At 38.1% G+C, this 13,151-nt stretch overlaps 1 protein-coding gene across 1 annotated transcript in view; it reads left to right on the top strand.

Moving 5' to 3' along the window:
- ULK4 (unc-51 like kinase 4) overlaps window positions 1-13,151 on the top strand; it is a 185,473-nt gene that overhangs the window by 77,044 nt on the left and 95,278 nt on the right. The window contains exon 31 of the mRNA XM_061373135.1: window positions 8,308-8,356. Coding sequence (XP_061229119.1) covers window positions 8,308-8,356 — 49 coding nt within the window. The remainder of the gene's footprint in view (window positions 1-8,307; window positions 8,357-13,151) is intronic.

Below are 13,151 nucleotides of genomic sequence, written 5' to 3'. Positions count from 1 at the left end.
AAAGGTATAGCTTCATTAATAACTGTCTCTGGGCTACTGGAAGTTTGCATTAATTTTTTTCCCCTATTTTAATTACTCTTGCTGGATTGTGCTCGTGTAAGGTGGTGTTGGAGGAACTGAACCTCTAACAATGGGAGCAAACGTCTGCAGCAGTATGAGATCTGATTTAACTACATAAAATCTGCATTCTAAATGAGCAGTATCAGAACATACCTTGCCATTTGTGAGTTTATCAAATTAATGTATAGTTTATATGCCTGGATAGAAAGACATAATCTGTTTGTAAAGGTTTGATTTTCCTTTTGCTTTGAGTTTTCTACACTGTGTTCTTGCGGTCTGTAGTGATCACATTGCTGGATTTTTCTAGTAGTAAGGAGGAGCTGATGTGAATTTTTCAGTTTCCATTAAAATGGTAAATTGATTAGCTCTTCTGAAATGTTTTGATTATTGTAAGGTATTTTATGATCTGCTACTATAGGAAACTTATACTGGATCATGATTCTTACCTTGGCTCTTGGTCTTATAGGTAAGGTTATGAAATGTAGCTATATATTTAGCTGTGTGCTCTTTAGTGCAGCTACTTGCCTTTAGTCAGAAACTTGTAACATTTGATGGTATTAATATATCTGAAAGCTAATCACTCAAAACTGTGGAGTCCATTTTTCATGGGTTGCTAAACCAGACATTTTTGGGTGCATGAAAGGGAGGAAGTAAAGAAAATAGAGTGGAGGTGAGGGGAGTGTCAGATACTGCATCAAATCATCACGAGAATGGGACGTATTCCAGCATTCTGTTATTAAAGTCATTTCCTGAGGGAGATAAAAAGATAATCTAGAAAATGAATAGTGTGACCCTCTTTAGATTTATGGTGGCTTGAAGGACAGGGGAGCAAATTAAGGAACCTTTTCCCCTCCTGTCCTTACTGTATATTTCCTAGACAGACATTAGGCATTGCCCTAGGGAAGGGGAAAAGGTGGCAGAAAATAGAACAGGAAGGTGCTGAAGAGCAACAAAACAACCTGCTGCTTCTAATGCCACAGATACGTGTGAAGATGATGGATGGATTAACCTTGTATGCTGCAGCAGATTGTCTTGACTAATTAAAATAACTCTTTATCACAATGTCTTTGAAAATCACCCAAGAATGGTCCAATTTTCAGACTTAATTTGCGCCACTGTTCACACCCATGAGTTATCTATTCAAAATCGTTAAAGGCACATTTTAGAGTTGATGTTAGTGATGAATTGATCCTCTTTTCATACCTCGTGATGTTCTACATTAGCATTTTCAGTATTCTCTGAAATAGTCTATCTAATATCCATGCCCTTAATGTCAAAAACCCGTCAGTAAAACCAACAACCCCAAACCTGTTTGGAGTTCAGTGTGGTGCTTTTAATTGGTTTGTGTTGGTAGAGTTTTGATTCAGATCACACCACTGGTTAGCATTGTGCATGGATCATCTTTGAACCTGCTGTAGTTTCTTTACCATTATACTGAAGGGCTAGCGCTTCAGTGCTTTTTTTCCCTGCTGAATTCATTAATGTGGGCTATATCAATTACTTTAAAAACATTGTTCTTCCTATTAGTTTTAACTTCCTAGTTTTGGGTTGAAGTGCTCACTTTAAAAATTAGATCTATTTCTTCTAAATTACTTCCTGGGTTTATGTGTTTTCTTGTTTTCTGTAATGAATATGAATAAAATGCTATGGAGTACTTCTGGTAACAGGTAAGCTGAGCTGAACAGTAGAATTACATGTTAGCCGTGTACAGCATAGTGAGAAAATCACAGTAAATAGAGATTGTCAGGGGATGATAGAGTTTTATTAGAACTGTGGGGAATATTTATGTAGATTTCGAACCTGATTCTGATTACACTAGTTTCACATCTATGAAACCAGAGTTAAAAACATCCTGATTTTCTTGTTTAGAGAAGTTAAATACTAAATATAACCCACCAAATAATTCCTGTGATCTTTGCTATTCCTCTTATTTGGTGTAATATTTACATGCATGCTGCTTCATTGAATAACACTGGGCAGGAAGACTTCCCCAGTAGCAGACTCTTGAAATGTTGTGTGTCAGCTAATAACACCGCTGTCAAGTTGCACATCATTGTAATTCATAGCAAAGGCAGTGGCCAGGGTTCATTATTATAAGAGTCTAGTCATGCACTGCCTGTAATACTAATCATCATTTTTAATGTAAAACACAACTCCTTAGTCTTAGATTTGTTAAAGTTCCCTTTAGTAAAGAAATCAGCTATTAACCTTAAACCTGTAATTTTGTTCCCTCTTTCATGTTGCTCATCAATTGCTGAATATCTAAGTTTTAAAAATGTGAGGCTACTATTTGATGTTACTGTTAAGTCAGTTATTGAAGATGTCATATTTTAAGGGTCACATATTTACTCCTGTAATGTAAAGCATTAAACAGAAGAAGATACCATTCATTTGTGTTTATTTCTATTTTCAGTAGTGAATTTTTGCTATTAAGAATATAAATAGCAAATAAAAACCAAACAGATGATGAGGAAGGGTCAGCTGGATAGGGTGCTATAATTGGAGTTGAAACTCGAGGGAGTTCAGTTCTGCCACAAATCCTCTGTTCACTGTGAAGCAGATCTAAGCCAACATCCAATCCATTGTCTTGTGTTCAGCAGTAGATGCCCAGAGACAGTAGCAAGACTTCAGGAAGAAGGCAAGTGAGTGGCAATACTTTTTTCTCAGCCCCCTGTGACTTGTTTTTTTGAAGCCATATAAGTTGACATGGTGTTTCCTAGCTATTGATGAGTAATATTCATTTAAGTGGGATCAAAAAGATATTTTACACATAATTTTCAGCATTAATAGTTATTCCATGACATAGTCACCTGTGTATGAAGGTTAATATCTTTAGAGGTTTTCTTTGGATTTCTTTGTCTAATCTGGCTCTTGCCAGATGCCAGCTTTGATGCCATCGAGTTCTTACGCTGTAAAAGTAGTGCACATTACTTAGTTTCTCGTGTATTGTCTCCTTTAGCTGTACCTTTTGCAATCTGAACAGTCCTGCCTATTTTTTGAGAGCTTTTAGATGGGGCCCGTATAGAATACATTTGGAAAGCCCAAGAATATGGTACCAACCAGCTCTCCTTTGTCTGCATGCTGACTGTCTTCAAAGATCTCTTATGGATTTGAGGATTTAACATTTCATCCCTTTAAAATAAATGTTTTGGGTTTTGCTCTGCGTGTGCCCACCAGTTCTGTTCTTCAGAATAGCTTTGGCTCATTTGTACAGCTCAGCATGTCTGCAGTGCCCAGATTTTCACACCCCCCATCCAACCTTTCTTAAAAGTTAGTATCTGGTGACATCACATTTTCTGTCTTTTAAATCTCCTATGAAAGCAGAGAGTTTTGAACAAGGTATGTACTATAGTTAATAGCTAAACTCTTCTCTAGTTCCTTCTGAACTCTTGGGTGAGTGCTGTTTGGTCCTGGTGATTTGCCTTTGTTGATTATGTCTATACGCTTAGTTTGGGGCAGGTGACAATATGGCATCTGAGAATTGTTTAGGTTGCAAGAGACCCCTAAGATCAAGTCCAACTGTTACACCAGTAACAGCAACAGTAACCCCAGTTGCCAAGTTGTCCACTAAACCATGTTACTAAGCACTATGTCTACAAGTCTTCTAAATACCACCAGGGACGGTGACTCCACTGCTGCCCTGAGCAGCCTGTTCCAGTACCTGACCACCCTTTGGGGAAGGAATTGTTCATCTCCAGTCTAAACCTCCCTTGACTAGCTAAATTCTCCTGGAGAAGGGTCTGGGACTGAAGAAGAGGTTTAGAATCTCTTACACTTCTAAGAAAGATATTTGGTTACTATTGAAATTTAACACAACAAGCACCCAGACCTACCCTTTTGGAAAGGAGGTGAGTGATGCATGAGTCTGGGAGTCCTAAATGGAGATTGATGACTGAATGTGGAAGATAGGGACATTTTAAACCTTCATATTGGCTAGGTCAGCCAGGTCCCTGCTGAGTGTTCTAAATATTGCTAGTCCAATTTTAGGTGCATATTCTCCACATACATGAAGATAAATGTTTTTATTTTTTTATGACTGGAAATTCTAGGACCATGAGATCCTTGTCCAGATCCAACTCAGAGATGCTACTATTCCCCAATGTTCTCTTAACATTTTCTTGGTCCATTTGTCTCTGGTCAGCCATCCATCTTATCAATTCAAAGAGCTTTTCATTTTAAATTCAGTAAGGGGATGATATGTAGAAGGATTTACAATGCTGCAGACTCTATTTTAGAATAGGCCTAAGTCCACGTAATGTCCTTTATGCTGCTTCCTTCTTGCCATGTCATGATCTGCAGGCAATGTCAAAAGGGAGGAGTCTCAAATGAGTTAGTTTGAAGGTGTAAGGCCTACTTGACCTTCCTTATTTAGTGCACTGAAAACATATGGCAGTAATATAGCAGATGGGCCTGTTAAGGTTTGCACCTTACAGATCACCTTTAGAAAAACCATAGGGATTCAGAAGCTTTCCATTAACGTTATCTGAGTAAGAGTGTTGGAAATCTGAGGTGTAAAGTGAATGCTTTGCTCTCTTGGAAATATTCCAAGGTTACTGGTAGAAGGTTGATTTTGCTGGTGAATGAAGTACCCTTGTTCTTTCCTTTAACAGACTATGCTGATAATTTCATAGGGCTGAGAATAATAACCAGAAATCTTGGTTAATGAAAAAGGCTAACGCCAATACTTATTTGCACAAATAGTTCAGTGTAGAAACTTTCAGGCATGAGAGTGCTTAGCTATAGAAGGCTGGAGCAAGAAACAGTTGCTTGACATCCTATTGTGTTTTTCATACCATAGAATATCTCATGTTGGAAGGGACCTCTAAGGATCATCAAGTCACAAAACTACCTAGAACTAAATCATATCACTAAGAATGTATGACTAGAAGTGTTTTCAGAGTTGTCTTAAGAATTTTCACATATCAAATCAGTTAAAATTATTTAGCAAATTATGACTTTAAGGAACTTGGGGCTGAAATCTTGCCTTTAAAGTTATAAATACACAAATGCTTTAAAAAAATAATTAAAAAGGCCTTGAAAACATTGCTTTTTTTGGTGGCGTTTTTATAAAAGCTTATGGCAATACTATAAAATACTGACTTTTGAAAATGAATTGACTTGAGAGCACAAATCTCAGTGCGTTGGAAAATTCCCTGCTCTGCAGTTTTACAGGATTTGCTTACACAAATAAATAGATTCATGTATTTGGGGCCCAACTGCACTGTAGGTCCAGCCTATCTGCGGGTAAATCCTGCCTGTAAAGGAGGAAGCCAGCAGTCTGGATGTGTAGAATGTATAGGTTTGTATTTAAGCAGAGAATTTACTAAAGCATTTAAAAAAGGCTAAATAGGAACATTAATTGTTAGACAATTTTCATTAGAGGACTGCAATAGGGACTTTATTAAATGGCTTTTGGCAATGACACAAGATCGAAAGTCTTATTCATTTCACTCTATTTACCCCCTCTCCTTCCAATCACCCCAGACTTTGTATAACACCCACCTTGAACACATACAACTGAAATACCTCATCATGTTTTCATCAGACAGAGAATTCTGTATAGGAAGCCAGTACAGATGTTCTTGATGCCCAGTAAGAAAGGAGTTGGTCTTATGCTGTCTCCTCAAGACTGCCTTTGTTAGTATGTACCAGAATTATTCCTGTGAGACACAAATGTAAGGCACTGTAAATTTACACCCTAATATAAGAAGCTTCCGTTGCATGCTGATGCTAGGATAGAAAGCTTAAACTCTAAACCAGAAGTCCAGTTGTACTGGACTTGTTCAGGTGCCTGGGCTTGTTCAGGGATCACATCTGTAACCTAAAGCCTTTGGTCTGTGTTCAGGATCCTGCAGTAGGTTTGTGTTTTGTAGGAAGGTAATTGCATAGAATCATAGAATCACAGAATTGGTTGGGTTGGAAAAGACCTTAAGATCATCCAGTTCCAACCCCCTGCTATGGCAGGGACACCTCACACTAAACCATGTTACGTAAGGCTCTGTCCAACTTGACCTTGAACACCACCAGGGATGAAGCATTATTTAGCATAATGTAGCATATCTTAGTAAAACAGATCTTGCATACTTCTTGAAAGGCGTCATCCCATTCTGAAAATTGTTAAGAATTCAGATGGTATTGATGGCGAGTCTTATTGAGCCAGATGACCAGTTGTTTTGAGCCAGTGTTGTTCATCTGGATGTAGAATTAAATGAGAGGAAAGTGCAAGTACTTGCTATTTAATATTAGGATTTGCTTCTATGTATGGTGAAGACCCTGTGTGATTTCCAAACAGGGTAGGAGCTAATTTAATATCATTTAATATCAAAAAAGAACCAAGTAGCGTTTGATTAGAATATGACCATTCTAAGAAATTAATTCCTTGGCTAAATTCCTCTTTCACCTGTAAAACTCTGAAAGATAGCAATGAAGAATGTGAATGTCACTCTCTGTCTCTTGTGCATACCTATGTAAAGTTAGGATAAATTGGATTTAGGCTTTGTCTTAATACATTGCTCGATATGGCTTTATGCTTTAGCTAAGTTATGTGTGTAATTTTCTTTCAAGGCTCCAGCTATTTCTTGTTTCAATCATAAAGGTTTGCAGGTGACCTTTAAGAATAGCCATGTTGGCTCTCGTTTAGTCTTTGCCTGTCACAGCAGAAAGTATAGCTGACTTTGTAACTGCTGACAGTTTCTGAAGCCTGTTGTTTCACAATTTACTCTTTACCACAAAAGCATTTTTCTAGGTCTTTCCTAAACTGGGATTGCTTAGCTGTTCTTGGTATCTGATTGTGTTTTACTGCCAATGTGTTCTCAGTTTAAATGCTGCTTACCTAGCAAAGTAAGCAGCTTTTACTAGGGTAAGTAATTCCAATATGCCCTAAGCATAAGGAGGTTTGTGCTGGCAAAACTTCATTTTGTCAATATGATTGCTGTTACAGCAGTTGCTCTTTTGGGGAGTCTGGTGTTTAAATGACCTTTTTTTTTGCATTCAGTATTGCTATACCCCATCAGCAAAATTCTGTTTTACAGGCATGGTCTAAGCTTTTAACTATTAGATTTGGCCCTGGAAAGTGAACCTCAGATATAATAACTCTTCCTATCTGCAATCCTGAGGATTCTTCTTAATGACCTGGCTGTGTCCCAGGTGCCATAACTGTATGTTTAGGGATTGTTAGACAGCACGGAGGAGAATAGCTTTCAGGTTCTCCTGACCTATGTAAGGAACTTGTTCGGATTTCCATTGCACATGGGTATTTTTTTATATCAACTTGATAAGAACAGAAGTAGTCCTTAAATTCAAGCTTCCTCACTTAGAAATAAAGAGTTCCTTTCCTTAGATAAACTCTTCGTTCTTCATGAGAACTTTATAACAGTATCTCATAGACATACCACAAGGCTAAACCTGCCTGTTGTTTATGAAGCACTTCAGTAATGTTATAAAGACACAAGAAAGTTTCAAAACACACAGTTTGCTGGTTTGTGGTGGTTGATGAATGGGCAAAGGGACAATCATTCTTTAGATTAGCATAATACACAAAAGAACATCATAGAATTATATAAGTCATAGTTTTTGTAAGACACCTGATTTCCTAATAAATACAAAGTGTTTTGGATGCTAAAAATAGAAAAGACTGTGAATGTAAAGTATTACTGTTTTTTGAGGATATTCTTTTTTATAAGTATATATGTATGCTGGTTTGTGTCTGATTTTGAAATTCAGGAGAATATAGCTAAATTCTTTTATATAGCTAAATTCTTTTGGGTAACAACTCCTCAGTAGTGTTGAGAGTGGCCTGACAAATATATGATATATTAATATGGTAAACCCATGATGTTAATGTAGCATGTTTTAAAAAACACAGCATATTTATAATTTCATGATGTGCACTGAGTCTATTAATTCAAATTCTTAATGGTGCACCATTTCATGGTGTGTATACTGTTATAATTCTGAATTTTTATTCATTTCTGCCATTTAAAAACATTTCATTACAGTTCCACTCACTTGAATCGCATCACTGAAGCAGACCTAGAAGTAATTTCCAAAGCAGTAGAACATTGCTGTTTCTATTTAATAGCTGAAGTGGAGCTCATTTTTATTGAGAGCTAGTCAGAGGCTGAGGTTCTGGGTCATGGATTTTGGCAACAGCTATTCTACTACTCTGCTCCTTCTGTGAGTTTAGTGTGTTAAATAAGAATTCACTTCCTCTGCTTTTAAATAAATCTTAAATATGTTCTTTTTCAGACTTGTGGAAGAAGTCCAACTTTTTCCAGTTCTTTTCCAAGTCATATTGGTAAGAATAATTTTTATACACATATATTATAATAGATACATGTCACACTTCCCAAGTCATGTCAAGCTAGTTTCATGAGCTGTGTTGATAAAGTAAGCAGCCATTTATGCTGTTCTCACCAGTGAATCTACTTGTATAAAAGGTTTCTTTATAAAATAAATGCTTTTTTCTTTTTTGAGTCAAATAGAACCCTGAAAAAGAAAAAACATAATTAATGACCTTTGTGGGTTCTGCAAGATGGGCATTAGTTATAATTAGAAACCTTAAATGTATCCATAATGGATATCTCTGGGTTATTTGTGAAGTATGCATTTTTCCTAAAATCTGCTAGTTTAGTAACCACGGTTATGCTGTGGCAGTGCATGTAAAATTGCTGTCAGAGATTAGGAATGTAATCTTTGAGATGTCTGAAAGTGAAAGTGCCCAAATCCTATTTTAACGAGTGGTTTATAAAGCAAAATAATTGCTTGGTTTGAAAATGATTTAAAACCCAAAGATGGGTTAAGAGAGAAACTAGTGTAAAAGTGTTTGATGTCCTTATATTGAGACACCCAAACCCACGCACAGTACTCAAGGTGAGGCAGTGTAGAGAGGGACAGTCACCTCTCTCGACCAGCTAGCTGTGCTGTTCTGGATGCACCCCAGGACACAGCTAGTCCTTTCTCTGCTGCTAGGACATGCTGTTGGATCACATTCAGTTTGCCATGAACTCAAATTCCAGATCCCTTTCTGAGGGGATGATTTCCAGCCTCTTGTCCCCAGTGAAAAGGTTAACAAAAGTTTCCTTTATATAGACATTTTGCTACGAACAACAGGGGAAAGAGCTGACTTTTTCAATGCCATTGTTACTTACACTAGACTTCCAGCGTGTTTGCTATAATCACAAAGCTTAAGGCTTGTCTGTGCTGCAGTCAGTTTTGGAAGATGTCTCCACCTAGTGAGCTAGTGGCTTAGCTCCTGTCAGTAATGTGCATGCAGAAACAGAGTGCTCAGTCTAAGTCTAGGAAGCTTAGATACGTGGGCAGTTAGGTGCTGCAGGCATCCCGTTTTGGGTCCCCTAGCAAGTTCAAAGCAGAGGATATCTTCATGGTTAATGTATGGGTGTCCTCCCATACTTGCAAAATACACATGTATTCTGAAGAAATCTCATGGAAAGGTCTGGAACTGGTGTGTTGGACTGATGGGGACATATTCTGGCAACTTGGGGACCATGTGGCAAGCACATGCTGCTCGTTTGGAGGGATGCCATATGCTTGTAAGGTGAAGCATGCCACTCCTTTTGTCTTTTCTTTATGAATATCGTGAGCTTGGGATAATGAAGGAAATACTGTATAGCTAAAACTTTGCATGTACACGCTTGAAACTTTTTAGGAAGTTGCATTTAACTTCTGCTAGCTTTAAACAGAGCTGGAATGATTTACTTTCCCTCCAGATAACTATTGCTGTTGGGGTTTTATGTTGTTTGTCTGAATCGGATTTTCAGTTGTTCTTGTAGAGTTTTGAGTCAAATAGTTTTGACTGGTTTTAATTCAACTTTCTAATATTGAGAGGTCATAATGGTGGTAGCTAGGTGTGGTTTTGTTACAAATGACAGAATTTGAGCACAGGTTTTCAGGTTTTTTTTCATTTATCAGAAGTACATGATTCATGGACTTAAAAGATGGGCATGTTGGCAGAGTACTGAGAGAATGAAGAGCCTCTTCCTGATCCTGCTGGTCTTTTTGACCCTGGGCAACTTGTTTCAGATGTTTTGCTTGTTTGAAAGCCTTCTCTTTCAGATGTGCTTAGTGTCCTTTGGGTGTCCAGTGAACACTTTTATTGTTACAAAGCTGTCAGAAACTGGTGTTCATCATCATGAAACTGAAACTTTTTAAGGTCCCAGCTGGACCTTATTCATGCATAATTTTTACTAAATGCTCCTTAAGGTAATGTCTAAGCTATAAATGTACATCATTGTATAAATGTTTGCATATATAAATATGTATAAATGTACATCATTGGATGGAGCCTTGGATGACATGGGCTAGTGTGAGGTGTCCCTGCCCATGGAAGGTGCTTGAGACTGGATGATCTTAAGGTCCTTTCCAACCCAAACCATTCTGTGATTCTGTGATCACCGGAATTTAGGGATGATAAACTCATTGGGATTTAGAAGGTATTAAGATTTTATGAGAAGCACTATACAAATTCTAAGTAGATGTGAACAGCCTGTTTTATGACTGTGTGTCTGTATAGATCTATCATCAGTAGGACTGCTGATGAGGAAAGAAAAACATGTGAAGGGAAGTGGAGCCACCCTTTAAATCATTTTAGTATTATAACTAGATATTCTGCATGATAAAATGCCTTTTAAAAGGGAGAAAATATGACTAAAGCATATCCTCTGTCACTGATTTTCCTGTCTGGAAAATGATTTTGAACCAGTGCTCCTGTTAAGGGAGGGAATGAAATTGTTTACAAAATCACCTGAAGCTCCACTTTGGAGAGAAAAATTGAGCCCACAACGTTTGTGACAGCATTATGTTCTTTATGGGAAGGAAATTCAGCTATCTGCATCTTAAAGGAATTGCTTCTATTGCTTTTAGAGTGTGTGCTACATAACTTTTCTTAAAGTTTTATATTCAGTGCTAAGGAACATAAGAAAACTCATGTATAAACATTCTTACGTGTTTCTTGGTAGTTGCTTGGGGTTTTTTATCCTGTCCCAGAAGCTGAAAATGGTACAGATAATAAACATGAGTCTAAAAGACTTTAATAAGGTTTTAAAGCTAGGTATAGCAAACTGGAAAAGAAAAGCACAAGCAGTGATGAAGTGTGTAGATCTGGACATTGCAGCAACAGTGACCATGATGGCTGCTGGTACTAGAACATGTCTTTGAGTTTTTTGATGCTGTGACATTTGCCATCTCTTTGATCTCACTGTTCACGTTTTATTGTAAATTCATACTGGGGTGGTTTTTTTTTTTGTTTGTTGGTTGGTTTGGGGTTTTTTACAACCTATTTTTAAGCTTTTCCAGAGTGGGTGGTGGTTGTGTGTATCATGTATAATGTCTTACAAGCTGTCTTTTGGAAGAAAACAGTTTTACAATGCACTTCAAAGAAAAAGTTATTGCAAAGTAGCAGTCACTGTTGTGCCTTGCATGGGCAGATCTGTCTTTATCACTTCATTACTCTGACTGTCCCAAGAGCATTTCACAGTGTTGCTTCAAAGTGACTTAGAGCCCAGCTAGTGCTTCTGGTCTTTTTGCTTTTTGTGTCGATTGAGACAAACAGCTCAGTGTTACAGAAGTGCATGGCAATGATGCAGTTCAAACTCTCTTCAAAGCAGTTAGCACATAACATAAGTATCTGATGATTACGATGTGCTGGCCCTTGGCTACTGCTCAAAAGCTCCTAGGTTTTCTACTATGTCTAGAGGATTGTCTGTTGTCCTTTGGACCTTGCTGGACCCTGGTAGTTGGTGCTTCCATTAATCCCCTCCAGTTACAAGGCTGTAATAGTGCTTATTCTGAATGACTTTTAACGGTTAAATTCCCTTGGAAGGCTAAGCTGTTTAGGAATCCATTGTTTGTTCAAATACTGTGTTCAAAGAAGAATTTGAAATGAATTGTAAAAGATGGTAATAGTTCTGATCCTTTGGCGTCTTGGAGCAAGCCCACTGAATACACAGGCTGATGACTGGGGGACCTGGAGCACACGGCAGGCACAGAAAGGGCAAAATAACAGGTTTCATATGACCTTTGCAGAGAATTGAGGGAATCTTATTCCTGTCTGTAGCTACTTCATGAGAGAGTACAGAGATGATGAAGCCTCACTTGTCTCAGCAATGCACAATAGAAGGACATCTTCCAACTTGACATAGGAATAAACTTTGTGCTGTGAGGAGCGTGGTGAAACACTGGAACAGGGGCCCAGAGAGGTGGTAGCATCTCTGTCCCTGGAAACTCTTAAAACTGATGGATGCAGCCCCAAGTCAGGCTGCTTTGACAGGACTGCTTTGAGCAGGGAGTTAGACTTTAGAGCCCCAAAGGTGCCTTCAACCATATGTCATTCTGGGTTTTGATTGGCCCAATCCAGTCCATCTACCTAAAAACCAAAAACTAAGCACGACCTACTCTACAGATTCTCTCCTAGCATGGTAGGCACCATTCATTGTGTCCTGCCTGTAGTTAGAAGAGAGTTAGTTAACTCTTCTAGATTAGGACCCAAGTCAGTAGTCTCCCAGGTATATTTGGGTTTCTGAGCTGTTCATCTGTTTCCTGCTTCCTAATTCCTTGTATGCTTTGATATTTAAGTAATCAAGGTGGATGGACTGGAGTGGCAATGCATGTTCAGCTGGCTTGGCTCCACTCCCATTTCTCCCTTACCTGAGCTATTTTACACTTCATGGGGGTGTTCTTTTATGAACAAAGTCCCAGGTGGACTGTAGGTCAGGGTTGGATGGATGTATATATGAAGTCAGAGGGTTTCTGCCAACTTGTTTCGTGTGGCAATACTCCTGGACATTATGCAGCATACCTTCAATATGAGTCTCGTGGGTTTTGAACAAATGTTTTAATTCAAGTAGTATAGATGGGACTTTTGGGATTGGGTAATTTGAATATTGCCGTGGAGAATTTAGGGCAAAAGGGGTAGTATTTTCCTAATGATTATATTTTTACTTAGGAACACTGCAGCTCTGACATTCAAAAGGGAGCAGCTTTGCACCTGACAGATAAAGTTGATGCTTAGGTGTTAAAGTATACTTAGACGTTAACTAAGACCTTTCTTTTTAACTCTGATCTTTGAACAGTTA

The sequence above is a fragment of the Neopsephotus bourkii genome, unplaced genomic scaffold (assembly GCF_033783945.1).
Source record: "Neopsephotus bourkii isolate Nb327-2 ecotype Australia unplaced genomic scaffold, CSIRO-AGI_Nbou_v1 NB_1629, whole genome shotgun sequence".
Classification (NCBI taxonomy): domain Eukaryota; kingdom Metazoa; phylum Chordata; class Aves; order Psittaciformes; family Psittacidae; genus Neopsephotus; species Neopsephotus bourkii.
Note: the sequence above shows the minus strand (reverse complement) of the source record. Positions and strands in the feature narration are given on the sequence as shown.